Source organism: Hemitrygon akajei, chromosome 6 (assembly GCF_048418815.1).
Source record: "Hemitrygon akajei chromosome 6, sHemAka1.3, whole genome shotgun sequence".
NCBI classification, from domain to species: domain Eukaryota; kingdom Metazoa; phylum Chordata; class Chondrichthyes; order Myliobatiformes; family Dasyatidae; genus Hemitrygon; species Hemitrygon akajei.
This window is the reverse complement of record NC_133129.1, coordinates 98,211,433-98,233,057: the sequence shown is the minus strand read 5'-3', so window position 1 is coordinate 98,233,057 and position 21,625 is coordinate 98,211,433. Positions and strand designations below refer to the sequence as shown.

The window sequence follows — 21,625 nt, the reverse complement described above, 5'->3', positions numbered from 1 at the left end:
AGTTTATTTTGATAGGCTTAGGGGTATCCATGTTATTTGCATTATTTAAGCAGATGCCTGATTAGTGCTAATCACAAAGTCCTAGTTTTGAGAATGTTACTTCTTGCGGTGTCACTTGGCCGAGCTACCAATGTTCTTTTTGGAATTCTGATAAATAAACTCATCACCAACTCTACATTGGTGTCTGTCTTTTGTCTGCACTTGGGTTCTGATATTGCCAGTGCACATCGTGACAGGAGCAAATAATCTACTCAGCAGACCGAGCAGCATCTGTGGGCGAAAAGGAACACTCAACATTTGGAGATCAGACCCTGCATCTGGGCCAAAAATAATGAGAGAAGAAAGGGGTAGGGGTGAGACAGGAGCCAGCAGGTGATTGGTGGACTGACGAAGGGTGAAGGATGACTGGAGTCAGGTGGAGCGAAGCTGGAGACAGCTGTTGCAACAAATGGTTTGATTGTGAGCTGCACAATACAGTCACATCCCACAAGCCTCCAGGTTATCTGTCTTTGGCGATGGATAAACATACCCTCAGGCCACTGGGGGGAAACTGCCCTGAAAAACGGCAACCGTTGGATTTTATGTTCAATTGAGAGAAAAGATTGGGCCTTAGTGTAATTCATCTGCTGTATCACCGAAGTCCCTGCACTTGACTCCAGGGAGTTCACCTCAAACCACACAAAATGTTGAAGGAGCTCAGCAAGTCGCACAGCACGTACGGAGTGGAATAGTCATCGTTTTGGACCGAGACCCTTCATCAGGACCGGAAAGGAGAGGAGCAGGTTCTTATTCTGGCTTTTGCCCCCTTCCTTTCGAGACCCGATGAAAGCTCTCAGCCCGAAACATTGTCTGTTTATTCCCCTCCATGGGTGCTGCCCGACCTGTTGAGTTCCTCCAGCATTTTGTGTGTGTCGCTCAAGGTTTCCAGCATCTGCAGAGCCTCTTGTCTTCACCTTAAACAATAAGCCTTCTAACTTGGAGAACTGGTGGAGCAACACAGTAGCGTAGAGATTAGCACAATCACTTTAGAGCGCCAGCAATCACCAGCTGGCGTTTAATGTCCACCACTGTCTGTAAGTTTCCACCTTAACAGCTTGTGCAGGAAATTGGGTGCTCATGTTTCTTCCCACACTCCGAGTGCGTATGGTTGAGGTTAGTGAGTTGTGAGAAACTATGTTGCCACCAGAAGAGCGATGAACTTACTGAGCAATCCTCACTGATTTGATTTGGTGCAAACGACACACTTCACTCCATGTGACAAATCAAGATAATCGTTAAGATTTCCAGCATCTGCAGAATCTCTTGAGGTCATAAATCTTCTGACTTGGAGGCCAGTGACAGCTCTTGTAAGTGGAATGCACTTAGAACCTGGTGACTAGCTTCCATCCGTGCACGTATAAAGTGAATGAAAACAATTGTTCCTCAATCCAACGTGCCAATGATCGACTAACGAAGACTCAAAACTCAAAGGACGTGCCCTTCCCCAGCGGTTCAACAGAACCACCTTGTGGTAAGAATGGTCTACTGCAGCAAAGAAACCATACAAAATATTTTTATATTGTATTCATGGGAACCAAAATCAGAATCAGGTTTATTGTCACTAACGTAAGCCGTGAAATTTGTTGTTTTGAGGCAGCAGTACATTGCAATGCATAAAAACACATTACCATAATTGATGGAGTGGAGAATCGTCTCTACCAAACGAGGTGGAAGGCACTCGCCTCCCCCCCCCCCCCCCCCCACGAGCCCGCAGGTCACCCCCGGGCAAGGTGTAGCACCTGATTAGCCCACCCCCCCCACCCCCACCAGCATCCCGATCAGGGTCACATGAAGCCACGGGAGCAGGTAGTACATTTCACAAGTCCTGGCTATGCGACCACTGAAGAGTATGGTTGGGATCGCCCGTCTTGTAAAGACACTGCCCAGAAGAAAGCAATGGCAAACCACTCCCGTAGAAAGATTTGCCAAGAACAATCATGGTTAAGTCCACGATCACCCACATCATTGAAATGGTAATTATTGATAATGATGACCATTAGAGACAACATGAAATATATAAAAAATAAATGATTAGTGCAAAAAGAGAGCAAAAAAGTGAGGTTGTGTTCATGGGTTTATCTATGTTATTACTTATTGTAAATTCATAGTAATTTTTATGCCTGGCATTGTTCAGCTGCCACAAAACAACTGATTTTGTGGAGTATGTCAGTGATAATAACCTGTTCTGTTTCTGTTTCTGAAGGTGAGAGGGAAAAAGTTTTAAGAGACGTGCAGAGCAAGTTATTTTACACAGAGAACAGGAATGCACTGTTGGTATAATAGAAGCAGATACAATTGTGATGTTTAAGAGGCTTTTACAGTAGATATGCAGAGGGGCAAGAGGCTTTTATAGGATGTCCAGGGAGGGGTAGTGCCACTGGCAAAGGGGCTTGTTGTGTCATTCAGGGACAGCTCACTCCCCTTTGGTCCCCACGAGATGCTCAGCTCTCACATGTGGCTCAAAGTAGCAGTCTGCATATTACAGCAGCCACGCCTCAATGCACTGCTTCAACAGGTGGGCTGAACCAGGTGAGGGTGGCCAGTGGGATTCATGCCCCAGTGAGGTGGGGATATACCTGTTCTGGCGTGTGAAGTCAACTTCGGCGGACGAGATCGACGGTGAGATCTGATGGCCAGGAAGACAGCTCTGCAACGCTTCGTGCAGAGTGAAGGCACAAAGGGAGTCACAGTCAACCAGGGAAGACCCCAGATGCAACGACCACTTGTACCCCTGGATCCTGACTTCCGAGGTCGAGAGAGTGGAATGGTTCTTCCACTCTCCCGCACAGGTTTCCTTACCGTCCTCAGTGGATATGACTGACATCCAATCAATCAGTCAGTCAGAAAGTCACATGACCTGCAGGGCATGGAGGGATGTGGATGGTGTGCAGACAGTAGACATTGTGTGGGCACAAACATTGTGGACCCAAGGGTCTGTTCCATGGTCTATGAAGTGAACACAGCAGTAACCAGAAAATACCATTTATTGTGGAACTGAGATTAAACACAGGATGAGACAAAGGGAAAACATGCCATCGACCGACAGCAAATTTGTACAGTATATCAAAATAGTTAACATCTTACTCATGTCCTGACTTGTGAATCAAGATCACTTTCAGTATGCCTGATCTGTCCTTGCACCTGGAAATTGTGGACACTGTCGCAACTTGGCACTGTGAATGAAGCCAGGGCCCACAGACCTTCAGTGTAAAGCTCAACACTCTATTTACCCTCTGTGTCCATCTTTGCCTGGAACTTGCGTGATCTGTTGAGATAATTTTAATAAGGGTAGGAAAATTAGTAAAGAGCAGTAGAAGACTCGTCCAGAAAATCTAAAATGGGTTTGGTAGATGCTGATAAGGATTTGCAAGTCAGTGGACTTGGTGAAGAGGTTTCAGATTACCGATCTTTGTCACAACAAAGCTTGTATTGTGATTTTCAGAGGGTAGGAGAAGAAATTAAACACTAGGCCCCGCCAATGTACTCAAAGTTCGAAGTAAATTTATAATCAAAGTACATGTATGTCACTATCTACAGCCTTTAGATTCATCTTTTTGTGGCATTCATAGCAGATCAATTAACCAGCTCAACTGGTTAGGGTTATTAAGTTGTGCACATGCTATGTTGGCCCCAACCTATCTGTTCTACTGTGACTTTAATATCCATGCAGACTTGCATAACCAACCCAGAACTGAATTGTCGAAGTGCACTGACAACAAATGAATAATAATAATCTTAACATTACCAGGTAGTTCAGCGGTTCTCACAATGCTATAACAACACTAGTGACCTGGGTTCAATTTCCGCTGTTGTCTGTAAGATGTGTGTACATTCTCCCGTCGTGGGTTCCTCTGTTTCCTCACAATTTGTAAAGACATAGAGGTTAGTGGATTAATTGGTCATATGGTTAATTGGGGAGTGTGGGCTCTTTGGGCTGGAAGGGCCTGTTACTGTGCTGTATCTCTAAATAAATAAATAACTAATAAGAGCAAGAGTAGACAACCTGGCACATTGAACCTGCTCCCCTATCTGACCGTGAACTCCATCTACTTGCCTTTTGCCCCCTAACCCTCAATTCCCCTGCTATGCAAAAAAGCTACCTAACTATATCTTAAATATACTTAATGGGCTTGCCTCAACTGCATCCCTGGGTGGAAAGTTCCACACATTCACCACTCTCTGGGGAAAAGCAGTTTCTCCATATCTCCATCCTAAATCTACTGCCCTTTGACAGGTTGCAGACGGCACAGCCTCTGGCTGGGGGTTGAATACTGGGCAGTGGCTTTGGAATTCCCATGTGTGCAGAGTGATCCTAAAGTTGCCGTCAATTTCACAGAGCCACCGTGACTCTGTAAAGTGTAATTTTTTTTATGCCCCAAATTGGTGGTCGATGAGCTTTGTGCTAACATAAATTTGGCATAATTAAACCTATGACCATCTGATGGACCAAGCGGCTACAGCAAGTGATGAGGTCTGCTTCGTGATAAACTCATTATGGTGCTCAGACGTAGCGATCTTAGAACCATAGAACATTACAGCACAGAAACTGGCCTTTTGGCCCTTCTTGGCTGTGCCGAACCATCTTTCTGCCTAGTCCCACTGACCTGCACCTGGGCCATATCCCTCCAAACCCCTCTCATCCATATACCTGTCCAAGTTTTTCTTAAAAGTCAAAAGTGAGCCCGCATTCACCACTTCATCTGGCAGCTCATTCCACACTCCCACCACTCTCTGTGTGAAGAAGCCCCCCTCCGCCCCCAATGTTCCCTTTAAACTTTATCTTGTCACACTCCGGCTCTCCCAACCTGAAAGATCTAATGATTAAGTGCCGGGACTCTACTTACCAAACAAATTCTCGACCATGGTTCATGATGAACAAGACACGGCCTGCCATGACTCCTTATATATTCCTGCCAGGGATTTCAATCAGGCTAGCTGGAAGAAATCTCTGCCCAATTGCCATCAGTGCTTTGATAATTAATTTACTTTGAACTCAGAGACATGTCCCTTGCTATAAATAACCTAGACCAGGCCTCTAGTCATGAAATAACCTAGACCAGGCCTCTGGTTACTAATCCAGTAACATAACCACTTTGCCACGGTATCTTTTAATAGAGTGAGATTCAGAGGGATGTTAAAAAGCTGTTAGAAACCACTGCTTTTTGAAATATTACTTTTATAAGATATCTGCTTTTTAAACAAACTCAAGTACTTTTCACACTCACTGGCAGAAAGTGGTATGGTAGCTAAACTAACGGTTTATCACCGTTCTCATTTTTCATTGGCTAAGTATTAGCACATTACTCTCATGATTTGTTTTAATGATGTAGCCTATTAACTAATTTATCATTCTCTAAGGAATTTTGCTAATTTTATTGATAAAAGTGATGGATTTGCCAGAAGTGCCATCTTTATTCTTTTGTCTATGTACCTCTTAACATTGTTTCTCAGCCCTTTATTCAGTTTGCTTAGTATTTGTATGTTTGCTTTTTACTCTAAAACAAACTGAAATCTTGCAATTAAGAATGCTGACCATTCTTGACGCCGGGAAGAGCACTAAGCATCAGAAATTAAACAGGGATCCAACTAAGCTGATTACAGGCTTCTCTGCTGCCTGTTTATAATGAACTTACTCAAAAATAAGTGCCACAAAACCAATCAAGGTCAAGCCTGCTGACAGACCAAGGATCAGATAGATGGATTCCCCCAGGTCTAACATGCCTGTTGGAGAAATGCAAATTATTATAAGCTGTGCGGCCCAGGGAGAAGGCTATTTGACCCACTGTGTCTCCGAATGGACCCACCTCCACAGACCGGAAGCAAACCGTTGGTCAGCGTGAACATGTAATCTACTTGACCGGCTGAGGAGGTTCAATTGGAGCTATGACCAATCCTGCCATGTGGGTGAATCATAGTCCGCTCCCACCTCCCATGGGGTACAAGATACAAAAGCCGCAGTGAGAAGTGCAACTAACAGAGAGTAGGGCACTGGGGTGTGTGGTAGAACAGAGGGATCTGGGAATACAGATCCATAATTACTTGAAAGTGGTGTCATAGGCTCATAAATTGGCTCATCGGCCTTCATGAATCAAATTAATGAGTATTGGAAATGGGGATGTTGTGTTGAAGTTGTACAAGATGTCAGGAGGGCCTAATTTGGAGGATTGTGTGCATTTCTGGTCACATACCTGCAGTCCGTTATGTGCAGTGTTGTGTGGCGTGGGCGATATGACTTGTGATACGACCATCCACCCATGGCCCTGATCAGAGGGGCAGAGGATAGGGGACACCAACCAGATGCTACACCTTGCTCAAGGGTGACCTGCAGGCTAGCAGAGGGAAGGAACACCTTACACCTCCTTTGGTAGAGACGTATCCCCATCCTCACCACCTACAGTACAAGAAAGACAAGATCATAAGATATAGGAGCAGAATTAGGCCATTTGGCCCAACGAGTCTGCTCTGCAAGTTCATCATGGCTGATCCATTTCCCTCTCGGCCCCAATCTCCTGCCTTCTCCCCATATCCCTTCATGCCCTGACTAATCAAGAATCAATCGATAAGACCATAAGATAAAGGATAAAATTGAGAAAGTACAGAGGAAAGATATCAATAAGATTGAGAGGGTACAGAGATATTTAATAAAGATGTTTCCAGGACTTGAGTATCTGAGTTATGTTGAATAGGTTAGGGTTTTATTTCCTGTAGTGTAGGCGATGGTGAGGTGAGAGTTCTTTGAGGTACACACATTGGTGAGGATATAGATAGAGAAAATGCAAGCAGGCTTTTTCCACTGAGATTGGATGAAACTAGGACTAGAGGTCATGGGTTAAGGAAGAAAGTTGAAATGTTTAAGGAAGCCACTTCACTCAGAGAGTGATGAGAATGTGGAACGAGCTGCCAGCGAAGAGGTGGACATGGGTTTGTTTTTGACATTTAAAAGAAGTTAGGGTCGGTAGATGGATGGGAGGGCTATGGTCCGAGTGCACGTCAATAGGACTAGGCAGAATAATAGCTTGGCATAGACTAGATGGGCTGAAGGAATTCTTTCTGTGCTGTAGTGTCTATGATTCTAACTGCTTCCTCACAGCCCCAGTGACCCAAGTTCAATCCTGACCTCTGCTGACGCTGTCTGTCAGAAGTGTGACAGACCATTTCTCTGGATAAAAACAAAACCAAAAATAAATATTCTAGAAGCTTGGCACCATCCAGGACAAAGTGCCCTATCCCCCCACCCTGAGTCTTCACCTTCTCCGCCACTAGCGCACCCTGGTGGCGGTGTGTAACATAAGATCCACCGTCTAACAATTTGGAATTCCTGACGTTTCCAGCTCAGAAAGTAATGCACTTCATGAACCTTTCCCACTCATGGTGACCCATTCACCAGGCCCCAGTTCCCACTTCCTTCCCACCCACTGGGACCTTGGTTCCCACACTTTATTCCCAGTCACTGGGTATTGGTATTGGTTTATTACTGTCACAATGTACCAAGACACAGTGAAAAGTTTGCTTGCAAACTGCTTATACAAATGAAATTATCTCACAATGCATTGAGTTGGAATAAGGTAAAACAATAACAACACAGTGTAAGAGCTACTGCAAAAAAGAAATACAGTGCAGGAAAACAGTAATGTGCAAGATCATATGGAAGTAGATTGTGGGACCAAAAGTCATTCTGACCAATTTTTACAGGAGCACCACTGACCATCTGCATCACCATCTAGTAGAGGGATCACAAGGCACCTGAACACAAGACCCTGCAAAGGATTGCGAGGACTGCTGAGAGGATCATTGGGGTCTCTCTTCCCCCCACCTGAGATATCTATCAGGAGCGCTACGTACACAGGGCTCTTAGTGTTGCCCTCTCACCAATCCTACAATGTCTTTGACCCTATACTGACATGCAGGAGGTTCTAAACCATAAGGGCAAGGACTGTTATGATGGAAAAGAGCTTCTTCCCCCAGGCCATGAACTCCCTGTCACCACCCAGGTCTCCTCACATGTGGAGCACCAGTAGCATTATATTGTTTACTTTTTAACATATAAATGCAGCTTTTGTTAAGTATTAATCTTCTGGAATATATTTTATAATTTGTTAATTTTTTGGCACTATTACTTTATATGTTCTGTGTGAGTTATCTGCACTGTGCTGTGCACCTTGGTCCAAAAGAACATAGTTCCATTTGGCTGAATACATGTACTACGTGTTTGAATGACACTAAACTGGAATCTGAACTTATCATACAAGCAACCTAGATAGAAAGGTCAAGATAGAGTGGACATGGAGAAAATGGTGGGTGAGTCTAGGACCAGAGGGCACAGCCTCAGCAAAGAGTGTCATCTCTTTAGAACAGAGATGAAGAGGAATTTCTTTACCCAGAGGGTGGTGAATCTGTGAAATCCATTGCCACAGTTGACTGTGAAGGTCAAGTCACTGGGTATATTTAAAGTGGAGGCTGAAAGGTTCTTGATTAATCAGGGTGTCAAATGTTATGGGGAGAAGGCAGGAGAATGGGGTTGAGAGGAATAATAAATCAGCCATGATGGAATGGCAGAGCAGACTTGATGGGCTGAATGGCCTAATTCTGCTCCTATGTCTTATAGCTTTACGGTCTTAAGTTCAAAGTTCAATGTGAATTTATTATCAAAGTACATGTATGTCACCCTTTGATTTGTTTTCTTGTGGGCATCCACGGTAAATACAAAGAAACTCAACAGAAACAATGAAAAAACATGCAATAAGACAGGCAAACAAAAAATGTGCAAAAGTAATCAAACTGTGCAAATACAAAAAGAAAAACACTAAATAATAAAAATAAATAAATAAACAATAAATATTAAGAACATGAGATGAAGAGTCCATAGGCCGTGGGAACATTTTAATGATGGGACAAGTGTAGATGGGTGAAGTTATCTGATGGTTGAGGGGTAATAACTATTCCTTAACTTGGGTGTGTGAGTTCTGAGGCTCTTATCCCTTTTTCCTGATGGCAGCAACAAGAAAGAGCATGTCCTGGGTCCCTGATGATGGACTCTGCTTTCCTGTGACATTTGCTCAATGGTGGAGAGGACTTTACCCGTGATGGACTGGGCCATATTCGCTACTTTTTGAAGGATTTTCCGTTCAAGGGCATTAGTGTTTCCATACCAGGTCCTCGTGCAGCCAGTCAATATACTCTCCATTTATCATTTTAGATGAAATTCAGAATCTTTGCAAACTTCTAAGAAAGTTGGGGCTCTGCCATACCTTCTTTGCATTGGCACTTATGTGCTGGACCCTGGACAGATCCTCTGTACTGATAACACTGAGGAATTTAAAGTTGCTGATCCTCTCTACCTCCAATTCCCCAATGAGGACTGGCTCATGGACCTCTGGTTTCTTCCTCCTGAGGTTAATAATCAGCCCCTTGATCTTGCTGCATCAAGTTAGAGGTTGTTGATTTGGCACCTTTCAGCCAGACATTCAATCTCCCTCCTGTACGCTGATTCATCACCACCTTTGATTCGGCCACTGACAGTGGTGTCGTCAGCAAACTTAAATATGGTGTTGGAGCTGTGCTTAGCCTCACAGTCGTAAGTATAAAGTGAGTAGATCAAGGGACTAAGTACACAGCCTTGTGGTACACCTGTGCTGATAGAGATTGTGGAGGAGATGTTGTTGCCAATTCAAACTAACTGGGGTTTGCAAGTGAGGAAATCGAGTATCCAATTGCACAAGAATGTATTGAGGCTGGGTCTTGGAGCTTATTGATTAGTTTTGAGGAGATGATGGTATTGAATGCCAAGCTGCAGTCAATGAAGAGCATCCTGATGTATGCACCCTCAATATCCAGACGTTCCAGAGTTGAGTGAAGAGCCAATGGAATGGCATCTGCTGTTGACCTGTTGCTCCAGTAGACAAATTGGAGCCGATCCAAGTCAATCCTCAGGCAGGAGTTGATATGCTTCATGACCAGCCTCTCAGATCATCTCATCACAATGGATGTAAAGTACTACTGGGCAATAATCAATGAGGTCCATTGAAAAGTAATAACTGGAATGATCCTGGTGGAATGTCCAGGATGGGTGGAGTTTTTGATTATGTTGGCTACTTTAATGAGGCAGCAAGAAACATAGACAGAGTCCATGGACAGGAGGTTGGTTTCTGTGACGTGGTGAGCTGTGTCCACAACTCTCTGGAGTGTCTTGCAGTCATGGGCAGATCACTTGACATACCAGTCCCTGTTGCATCCAGATAGAATGCTCTCTATAAAGTTCAGAACCATGTGCACCACCCCACCTCCCTTTCTAAAGCCAATGACCAGCTCTTCTGTTTGTTGACATTGTTGTCAGGACACCATGTCATTACTCTCTCTAGTCTGTCTCCATCCTACTCATCGTTATTTGAGATACAACCCATTACTTTTTGTAGGCTTTTCCATTCAAGGGCGTTTGTGTTTCCCTACCAGGCTGTGATGCAACCGGTGAATATACTCTCCACTGTTAATCTCTTTTGCCCATTACACATTGTTTAGGGCAGGAATGAAGGTCCTCTATCTCTAGTGGTGTTCTCGGCTTCCTTCATTGTGTCAGTAGCTTCCTCTCGGTTTACTGTCAGTCACACAAGTCCTGGGTGGAGACTCAGGAATACCATCACACTCAGATGTAGGATTCTTCATTGCTGTTTCCATAACAATTCTGTTTTGCCAATCAGGGTTGTTGGCCCTGAGCTGAACCCCTGAACCTGGTGGACCGGTGGACCACTCTTAGTCTGGCCTCTATCCTTTGACCTGTTTGGCCTGGGTGAACCTACCGAGAACCAAAACATGAAGCCCTGACTCCAGCCAGCATAGCTTTTTGGGTCACTGAGGCACAACAAGGTTGTGGTCCTCTTGGAGAACTCTCCACCATAGGTAGAGTCAAAACAGATTCTGTCCACACAGTCATGAGTGTACAGGGAGTAGAGTTGTGGTCTGAGGACTCAGCATTCTGGGACACCAATGTTTAGAATATTCATGGTGGAGGTGTTGCTCCCTCTGCTTACTGACTGTGGTCTGTTGGGCAGGAAGTCAAGAATCCATTTGCAGAGGGAGGTTCAGAGTTTGCTGACGGCCCTGGTACCTGTGTTCATTTTGACTTCCTATTGTGATGGATATTATTGAATTGATTTATCATTGTCGCATGTACTGAGGTATAGAGAAAAACTTGTCTTGCATGCCACCTGGATCATTTCACTAACACAGTGCACTGAGGTCGTACCAGGGAAAACAACAGCAGAATGCAGGGTGAGGTTACAGAGAAAGTGCAGTGCAGGCTAAGGTGCAAGGTCATAATGAGATAGGTTGTGAGGGCAAGAGCCCATCTTATTTTACTAGATGACTGATCAAATCATTACACTGTTTATTGAGGTAGAACAACATTTATAACAATGCAGAATAAAGTGTAAAAGCTACTGAAAAAGTACAATGCTGGAAAACAATAAAGGGCAAGATCATAACAAGGTCGATTCTGAAATCAAGAGTCCATCTTATCATACATCAGGTCCATTCAACAGTGGGATAGAAGCTGTCCTTGAGTCTGGTGGTAGGTGCTTTCAGGCTTTTGTATCTCCTGCCTGAAGGGGGGGGGGAAGAGAGAATGTCTGGGGTGGGTGGGGTCTCTGATTACGCTGGCTGCTTTATTGAGGCAGCAAGAAGTGTAGGCAGAGTCTGTGGAGGAGAGGTTTTGCCACTATGTGCAAATCTATAAAATTGGATCCTTGATGTCAAGGAGGACTTCAACTTCCCATCGCCAAGCACCCATTCTTTCCCCTGATTTCCAATCCCACGCCTCCCCCCAACCCTCCCGCTGCCGGTGAAGACACAGAGCCCTGTCCTGTTTGGGAGAGAGAGCACTGCATCTTGCTCAAGGCTGAAACCTGGGACCCACTCACTTGGCCAGCAAGTCTTCATTTTCCAGCAGTTAACTTTCACCTCAGTGCACAGGCTGCAGTCAATAACTGCTGTGGAGCGTCCTGGAGAAGGAGAACACAATGTAAGATGAACAGCCTGCAAAGGGAACAGCAGCAGACCCCACACCACCACCTCCAATGAGGGGCATTCACCCCTGGACCAGAGAACAGACTGGGAAAAACACCCTATATTTTTAGGGGAGCAGTAGCACTCAATACATCGAGTGCATGCTCAAAATTTGGCTTTGGCAGTGTGTAAGCTGCAGTCAGGTGCACGGCGGAGAATTCTCTTGGTAAGTAGAATGGTCGGCATTTAATCCTTGGATGTTCCAGATCAGGTGAACAAGCGTGCGATAACACCTTAAATTCCAGTGGGATTGGTTTTGGTCAACATCAGTCTGGATCCCGCAGAATTCCCAGCCAGCAAGATGAAAGAAGGATAAGATTCCCCTCATCACTTGCCTGGTTAACTCTTATTTCTTCCACCACAAATGCTGCCCAACCTGCTGGGTTGCCAGCTCTGCCTGTAGGTACATGAGGTGGTTTCTCCACCTGTTCCCACCCAAATCCTTCTCCACCACCCAAATCCCTTCTCCACCCTTCCCCACCACCCAAATCCCTTCTCCATCCTTCCCCACCACCCCAATCCCTTCTCCACCCTTCCCCACCACCCAAATCCCTTCTCCATCCTTCCCCACCACCCCAATCCCTTCTCCATCCTTCCCCACCACCCAAATCCCTTCTCCACCCTTCCCCACCACCCAAATCCCTTTTCCATCTTTCCCCATCACCCCAATCCCTTCTCCACCCTTCCCCACCACCCAAATCCCTTCTCCATCCTTCCCCACCACCCCAATCCCTTATTCACCCCTCCCCATCACCCCAATCCTTTCTCCACCCTTCCCACCACCCCAAACCCCTCTCCACCCTTCCCCATCACCAAAAATAATTTGAAACCCCACCACCCACCCCTCTCCCCATTTCCCATGTTCCCAATCTTATAAAAATCTCAATCTAATAATTTTCCGTTCTATAAAATGGAGCTTTTTATAAAAAGCTCCACACACACACAAAATGCTGGAGGAACTCAGCTGACCAGGCAGCATCTAGGAAGAATAATAAACAATCAACATTTCTGAGGTCCTGATGTTGGGTCTCAGCCAGAAATGTTGACTGTTCATTTCCCTCCCTAGACACTGCCTGACTCACTGAGTACCTCCAGCACTTTGTGTGGGTTGATCCAAATTTCCAGCATCTGCAATCACTCTTGTGAGCCCCTTCCTCTGTGTAAAATACTTGCCCCTCACATCACCTATAAACTACAACTCCTCACCAACACCCCAACCTCAAATGTAAGTCCTCTGGTGTTCGACATTTTTACCCTAGGGGAAATATTTTGACTATCTACCATGACTGTCTCTTATAAATTTAAAACCTCTGCCTTGTGAAAAACCTTAGCCTCTGATGCTCTGAGGGGAACCCAGGTTTGTCTAGCATCTCCTTATAGCTCATATCCTCTAATCTAAGTAGTATTGTGGAGAACCTCTTCTGCACCCTCTCCACAATCTCTATATCCTTCCAATAATGGGGGTGGCCAAAACTGCACATAATATTGAAAGTGGAGATTGAATAACATTTTAAGATTTGTCTCTGCCTTGTTTTCATTTGCAGGAGGGTTATGGACCTGCAGTCCGGGCTGATCTGTGAGGGATTTGACCTCCCTGCACCCTCCCACTTTTTAAACCTTTCCTGATCCTCATCAGCCATCCCTCCCACCCCAACTTCCCACTCATTTGCACATTAGGAGCAACTATTGGATTATGGGCTGAATAGTTACTTGTTTGTCTGTAGATGTTCAGTGGATTTACTGGTGTAATGGGGAACAAAGAAATGGTGAGCAGACTGAATAAGTATTTTGCATTGTGGAAAGCACAAGCACAGTGCCAGAAATGTGAGTGTTGGGAGCAGAAGTGAGTGTGGTTGCTATTACTAAGGAGATGGTGCTGAAAGGTCTGAAGGTAGATAAGACACCTGGACCAGATGGACTACACCCCAGGGTTTTGAAAGAGGTAGCTGAAGAAATTGAGCAAGCATTAGTCAAGATTTGCTAGTTTCTGGAATGGTTCTTGAGGACAGAAAAATCGCAAATGTCACTCCCTTCTAGGGGCAAAAGGCAGGAAATTATCGACCAGTTATCCTGATGACTTCAGTGGTTGGCAAGATGTTGGAATCCGTTACTAAGAATGAGGTTTCATGGTTCTTTGAGGCACACGATAAAAGTCTGTTGGAATTCATTGAGGAAATAACAAGCAGGATTCCCTCTTAATAGATCAACATAATTCTTCTAGACTCCATTGAGTACAAGTCCAGAGCCATCAAACATTTCTCATACATTAGCCCATTTATTTGTGGAATTTGCAGTCCAAATGTGGTCTAACCAGTACCTTTTGAATCCACTGCATTACATCCTTGCTTTTATATTCTAGTCCTCGGGAAATGAATACCAACATTGCATTAGCCTTCCTTACTACCGCTTCAACCAGCAAGTTAACCTTTAGAAAATCCTACACTAAGACTCCCAAGTCTCTCCGCACCTCCCATTTCTGAATTTGCAATTCAGAATTTGCTATTTTAGAAAATAGCCTATACCTTCATTCCTTCTACCAAAATGCACAACCATACATTTCGAGACACTGTATTCCATCTGCCACTTCTTTGCCCATTCTACTAATCTGTCTAAGTCCTTCTGCAGACTCCCTGCCCTGCTACCTATCTTCTATCCTCAGCAAATCTGTCCTCAATGTCATCTATTCTGTCATCCAGATCATCCCCTTAAGTTAATATTTGACATCTTGCCAGAGTGAAGGCAACAATTTATGACTTGGGCAAACTACCCCGGGGAATGGAAGAAATCAGTAGGGTGTACTCACGGCATTTGGGAGCACACATAGCTGAAGGGAAGAAATATAAACAAAATGTCAATTAGCAGCACAATAATTATAAAAAGTTCAAAGTAAGTTTATTATCAAAGAATGTATACATCACCATATTTACAACCTGCAGGTTCATTATCTTGCAGGCATTCAAAATAGAACAAAGAAATACAGCTTCAAGGAGCGATGCCTCAACAAGGCATTAAGGACCTCCCCATCACCCAGGACATGCCTTTTCTCATTGTTACCACCAGGAAGGAGGTACAGAAACCTGAAGATACACACTCAGTGATTCAGAAACAGCTTGCTCCCCTCTGTCATCAGATTTCTAAATGGATGTTGAACCCATGAACACTATCTCACTTCTGTTTTCTCTTTTTACACTATTTATTTGATTTAACTTTCTAAATATACATACTTAATGCAACTTACAGTCCTTTTTATCATTATTTATTGCAATGTTCTGCTGCCGCATAACAACAAATTTCATGACATATGCCAGTGCTATTAAACCTGATTCTGATTTAATGTAAAGCTACACACAAAGATTGTCAAACAACCTATGTGAAAAAAATTAGAAACTGTGCAAATGCTAAAAAATAATAACAATAATAAATAAGTAAATAAATAATATTGAGTTGCTTTAGATTTCCAGCATCTGCAGACTTTCTCATGCTTGAAACATGAGCAGATAAAAATCAACTCTAAATCACTTAAGGATATATTCAGGAGATAAGAGAGACTACAGATGTTGGAATCCAGAACAAAAATAAAAGGCTGGGGAAAAAATCAGCAGGTCAAGCAGCAAAAGGCACCACATGATACCCCTTCCCTATCACCTCTCCATCCATCTCTACAACCCCTCTCCCTGGCCTTTACTTATCTAATCTCACTAAAAACCATAATCTTGTCTGGATTTCTCCTCTATGGAAGGATGCGCTGGCATTGCAGAGGGTTCACAAGAATGATCCCAGGAATAAAAGGGTTAACATATGAGGAGTGTTTGATGGCCCTGGACCTGTACTCACTGGTGTTTAGAAGTATGAGGAGGGATCTCACTGAAACTTACTGAATATTGAAAGGCCTGGACAAAGTGGACAGGGAGAGGATTTTTCCCATAGAGGGGGAGTCTAGGACCAGAGAGCACAACTTCAGAATAGAAAGATGTCCCTTTAGAACAGAGACGAAGAGGAATTTCTTTAGCTAGAGGGCAGTGAATCTGTGGAATTCATTGCATCAGGCAGCTATGGAGGCCAAGTCATTAGGGACATTTAAAGCAGAGGTTGATAGGTTTTTAATTAATAAGGGTGTCAAAGTTTACAGGAGGAAGGCAGGAGAATGGGGTTGAGAAGAATAATAATAAATTGGTTGCAAGAAAAATGTCCCCGGGATGGATGTTGAGTTACATCTTTTTCTGCCCCTCCCCTTTCACAATGACTATTCTCTTCTTTCCAGTCTGCTCATCTCCACCCCTACCCAGTCCACCCCGTCCCCTGCAACTGAAGCAGATGGTGTAACACCTGCCCCTTCACCTTCCCCTCACCATCACCCCTTCCAAGAGAGGTTCATCTGCACTGTTTCCAATCTGGTCTGTTAATTGTTAGTAGATTAATTGCTCAGATGGGTGTGATTGGGCTGGAAGGGCCTGTTGCAATCCAGTATTCTAAACAAAATAGAATAAAGATTGCCAGTGTATAGTAGTATGTTGGAGCTCTCATAAGGATTACTTCTCAGTAATAATGATCAGAGAGGTTGTCAGGAACGCGGCCGGATGGACCCAAACGCAGGACACAGACACTGAAGTACTAGGGAGAGGGCAGGATGGGGATGCCATGGCACTTAAGGGTAGAGCTGGGGTTCAGACAGGTAGAGTTCAGGCAGGCAGAGCAGAGCAGGCTCCCGAAGTTCAAGCAGGCAGAGCGGAACGGGCTCCTGAAGTTCAGGCAAGCAGGTCCCCGGGGTTCAGGCAGGATTGCAGACAGGTCTAGGTGGCTAGATAAGCTGGCGGAGAGCCCTCCCTGGGTGGGCCGCATATATCCCGGGTAGGGCCGTCTCCCAGGTGGAAACACCGGAGGCCTGGGCACGACGCGAACCCCTAGGCGGGTGCGGGGCACAATCCCACAGTTCGGGCGGAAGAGGAGGACAGGGCAGAACCTCCACCGGGCAGCGGCAGACCGGCCGGACCTGCCCGGCGGAGGCGAGGGGTAGGAACAGGCAGAACCCCGCCGGGCAGCAGCGGGTCAGCCGGAACTGCCCGATGGAGGCAAGGGGTAGGAACGGGCATAGGTCCAGGGTGACCAACACAACAGCCATGATAACAGGAAAATCGGAAAACGGCCGGCAGACAGCGCGACCGCGCGAACAACACAAACGAGCGGAGAAGTAGGACCAGCACATGGGAAGAAAGGTGGGGGGAGAGGACCAACCTGGTAGTACTGGTACGGGGCAGAGAAGCATGATGAGGAGTGGATCTGAGCCCAGGCGGGATAACAGAATGAGGAGAAGAGTTCAGAGCCGGCAGAGAAACAGGAAACAGAACAAAACGACCACCAGCCTTGTCCCAGTCCCAAGGCCCCTTATAAACACCTGCAGCTCAATGAGTTACAGGTGTGCCTCCTTGAGCCAGGAGGGTCCTAACTAGTTCACGGGTGACGGGAGGGACAACTGCAGGACCCGGAGTCCGGAGCCCTCGGACCGGATCAAGACCCGGAACGCGGATTCCAGACCGGACCCTGACAGAGGTACAGAAAGAATCTGTATTTACTTTATTGTCTATGTTAACCAGCATGTGAATTCATATACTAAGTATCTGTGTACTCAGCCACAAGTTTTCCTGACCCTCCTGAACAATCAAAGAATAGTAAAGGTAATACCCAGGCAAAGGATTCTACACTGGCTTGGCGTTCTCATAGTCGTGTTCCATGTAGGATCGCTCACAATTGTACCTCTGATGGTCATTCTCCAGAGCCGTCGCTGCTTTGCATTTGAAGCCTTTGCTTTTATATTCTTTCCTTACCACTTCAAATATTGCATTCCAGTGCCATCATCAAGGGGTCATCTGACTGACCTATAAAACCTGCCCAAGGTCTACACAATTTCATGCCTTACGTTACATACCAGCAGCAATAGATATGAAAATTAAGTCGGGTTTTTATAAATAAGCAACAAAATTTATTAACCTCTACTCAAAAACATAGAAAAGTAAACAAATGACTAACTTAAACGGAAGTTAACAGTGTTATGCATCTATAGTTATCCAACAGTCAAACTTAGAGACAATTCTTAACAGATCTTACTCAAGCACAGTCTTAAAGTGGTAGTTTAAGAAGTCCATATGATTCATAAGGTACGTGAGAGGAGAGACTTCCCGAACTAGCAATGAAGTGATTCTTGAAGAAAAGACAAAACTGTTGATGCAGATCCCAGCCGAGAAATGCCTTTTCCGAAGAGATCCTGAAGAATAAGATTTCTCAAAGTAACTGACCTTTTGCCAGAGGTGGTCACCACACAACACCCAACCATGCAGGGGTTAAGCAAAAGTGTGTGCCACAATCCACGTCAATCACATTCAAGACACAAAACAACACCATTGATTTCGACCCAATTCTTTGGATTCATACGAAGCTGGCAATTCGTCACTCTCTCTCTCTCCTTCTACAATTGCGTAAACACCAACTGTGACTCCCCGACAAAACAACTATGCAACAAACTACGGTCTCCCCTTTTATACCGGCTGGAACATGCCCTCACATGACATCACCTCACCCCACATTCACGAGACAATTACATCATACCAATATCACGAGACAATTACATCATGCTCACGAAAAACTCACGGGACAGATAACACTTAGATGACCTGTTTTGTTCTCTTCGACTCTGGGTCAAATGAGTTAAACCAGGTCACCAAGACACTGGGCTGAGATGACGAGATTACTTCTGCAACCTGCCATGGTACACAATACAGAGTTTATCTGAGAATGGTCTCAGGCTTAGCAGATCAATAGCAGAAACTCCTGGTGTCCAAGTTCAATTGCTCTGATTAGATTATCCCAGAGCAAGAATCCATTCTCAAACTGTTCCCAAGATGGAGGTTACAGAGCGGCTTCACAAAATGGCAACCTCTATTCCTTCAAGCATAAGGCTTTCTTATGGCAGTGCTTTATGCTTTGGCTCTTGGTAGGGTTACCTGTGCCAAACCGGTCAAAGGGTAGAGGCCAGACTACGAGTGGTCCACCAGTTCTCCAAGTTCGGGGGTTCAGCTCAGGATAAATAACCCTGACTGGTAAAACACAATTGTTACAGAAACACCAATGAAGAATCCTTCTACTTCTGTGTGCAACAGTATTCCTGAGACTCCACCTAAGACGTGCATGACTGACAGTAGTGAAAACCGAGGGGAAGCTACTGACACGATGAAGGAAGCCCTGAAAGCCGCTAGAGATGGAGGACCTTTACTGCTGCCCTAAACACCAGTGGCGAAGTGGACAGTAGGTCATTATGAATCAAGATTGATTCCAGTGTCACATGTAAACCCGATAAGGTAGAGGAAGCAGATTTTCTTCAAGAACACAAGTGAACTAGGTGGAATTTTACAAAATTCCAATAGTTTCTTTATTATTTAGAGATGCATCATGGTAACAGCCCCTTCCAGCCCAGCGAACCAGCACCTCCCAATTACACCTAGGTGACCAATTAACCTAGAGACCCGTATGTCTTTGGAACATGGGAGGAAACCAGAGCACACGGAGGGAACCCATGTGAAAACGTACAGTGGTGGGATTGAACATAAGTCTCTGGCCCTGTAATAGCATTACGCTGATTGTTACACTACCTTGTCATGCCAAAGAGAGGAGAGAAATACTACCTTTATTTGTCTCAAGTACAGTGAAATGTGTCATTTTTCATCAAATCAGCGAGGGCAGCCCGCGAGTGTTGCCGTGCATCTGGTGCCAACTCGCTGATGCCCACAGCTTACAAACCCTAACTGTGTATCTTTGGAGTGTGGGAGGAGACCGAGCACAGGGAGGAAACCCACATAGTCACAGGGAGAACATACAAACTCCTGACAGACAGCATCTGTAATCAAACCCCACTCACTGATCACTGTAAGACAATCAGAATCAGGTTTAATATCACTGACAAATGTCTTGAAATGTGTTTTTTTGCAGCAGCAGTAATTGCAATGCTATAAATATATTCTAGACTCTGTGATGGGGATCTTTAATGATGGATGCTGCCTTTCTGAGGCATGGCCACTTGATGGTGCCAGAACCTTTGGTCTTGGGCAAGGTTTAATTGGTGTGGTTAGTGAATTTGACTGTAGTTTACATCATATGTGTTTCTGGTTTTATGTTACTCCTTTTTTTAATTGCAATTTTGTGTGATTTAGATTGGGGCAGACTGGCTCTGTGGCCTACAGTCAACAAATGACACAGCTAAATTGAACTGGACTGAGCTAAACCCAACATTCCGAGATTGTTTCAAGGACTCTGTGGTTTGACGTTATACGTTCAGTGTTTTTTGCTCGGGTTTCTGCTGTTCGCACAATTTGTTCTTCTTTTGCACATTGGCTGCTTGATGTTTTCTTGGCCTGGGTGCTTCTTTGTTTCCTGGCCATCTGTGAGAAGAAAATCTTAAGGTCGTATACTCGGTCCATACTTTGATAATAAATGTACTTTGAATCTTTGGAATTAGTAGACTAACATAGAATATTTTGGGCAGCATGGGTCTTGTGGTGGTTTGCATAACATTCTACAGTGCTAGCTGCAAGATAGGGTTCGATTCCACCACTGTTTGTAAGGAGTTTGTACGTTCCCCTGTAACCGTGTAGGTTTCCTCTGGGTGCTCTGGTTTCCTCCCATATTCCATAGGGTTAGAATGTTGTAGGCATGCCATATTAGTGCTGGAAGACTGGTGACACTTGTAGGCTGCCCCCCCTGCACATTCTTGGACTGCGTTGGTTGTTGAAGCAAATTACACATTTGCTGTATGTTTCGATGTACGTGTGACAAATAAAGTTAATCTTTAACCTTTATGTAACCCAGGTTAATTAAACCCAAAGACGTAATATTAGAAAGCTCCACCTGTGAAGGGATGTAAACAAGGTTTGCCAATTTAAAAAGAGAGAGAATTTGAAAAAAACACACTCCGCAAGAAGAGGCGTGGCTGACGCAGACCGGACAAGGAGAGAAACGCAGCAATGATTAGAAGCTGAAGACATGCACTGTTAAGAGTGGAATTAGTAGTGAGTATCTTTACACTACTAACTTGAAAACCTCAGGAAGAAACCCCTGGAGAGAGACAATAATGATAACAGATTTATTGAAGCTACAGCTATAACACAAAGCAGCTGTAATGGGACAGTATCGGCAGAGACGAGTATCCAAGTTCCTTACTGTGTAGTCAGGAATTAGTTCTATAAATCACACCAAGGGATTTGGTCAAGTTTGTGTATTGACTTGCCATGGATGATAAACTATTTCATTCCAATGAACCAAAAAAAGAAGATTGCGAGCTACCCAAGATTTAACTACCAACGCGGGGATGAAATGTGTAATGACTGTTATGTGTGATGAGAAAACCAGCTGGAGATGGGGTCCAGAGTTGACCCCCCTGTGAACTATGCTGTTAACGAGAGAGAGAGATGAAGGGGTGGGGGGGGAGGCATCCTATTGCAGATGGGAGAGAGAGAGAGAGACAAGGATCAAAATGGATGATTTA

General features: G+C 44.7%; 1 protein-coding gene across 1 annotated transcript in view; it reads right to left on the bottom strand.

The window, feature by feature from the left end:
• Window positions 1-3,208: 3,208 nt before the first annotated feature.
• The window catches only part of LOC140728744 (sperm-egg fusion protein TMEM95-like), a 29,915-nt gene continuing 11,498 nt past the window's right edge, over window positions 3,209-21,625 (bottom strand). The window contains exons 4-7 of the mRNA XM_073047692.1: window positions 14,900-14,920; window positions 11,952-12,032; window positions 5,673-5,760; window positions 3,209-3,304 (exon numbers count right to left, since the gene is read on the bottom strand). Coding sequence (XP_072903793.1) covers window positions 3,262-3,304; window positions 5,673-5,760; window positions 11,952-12,032; window positions 14,900-14,920 — 233 coding nt within the window. The 3' untranslated portion in view covers window positions 3,209-3,261. The remainder of the gene's footprint in view (window positions 3,305-5,672; window positions 5,761-11,951; window positions 12,033-14,899; window positions 14,921-21,625) is intronic.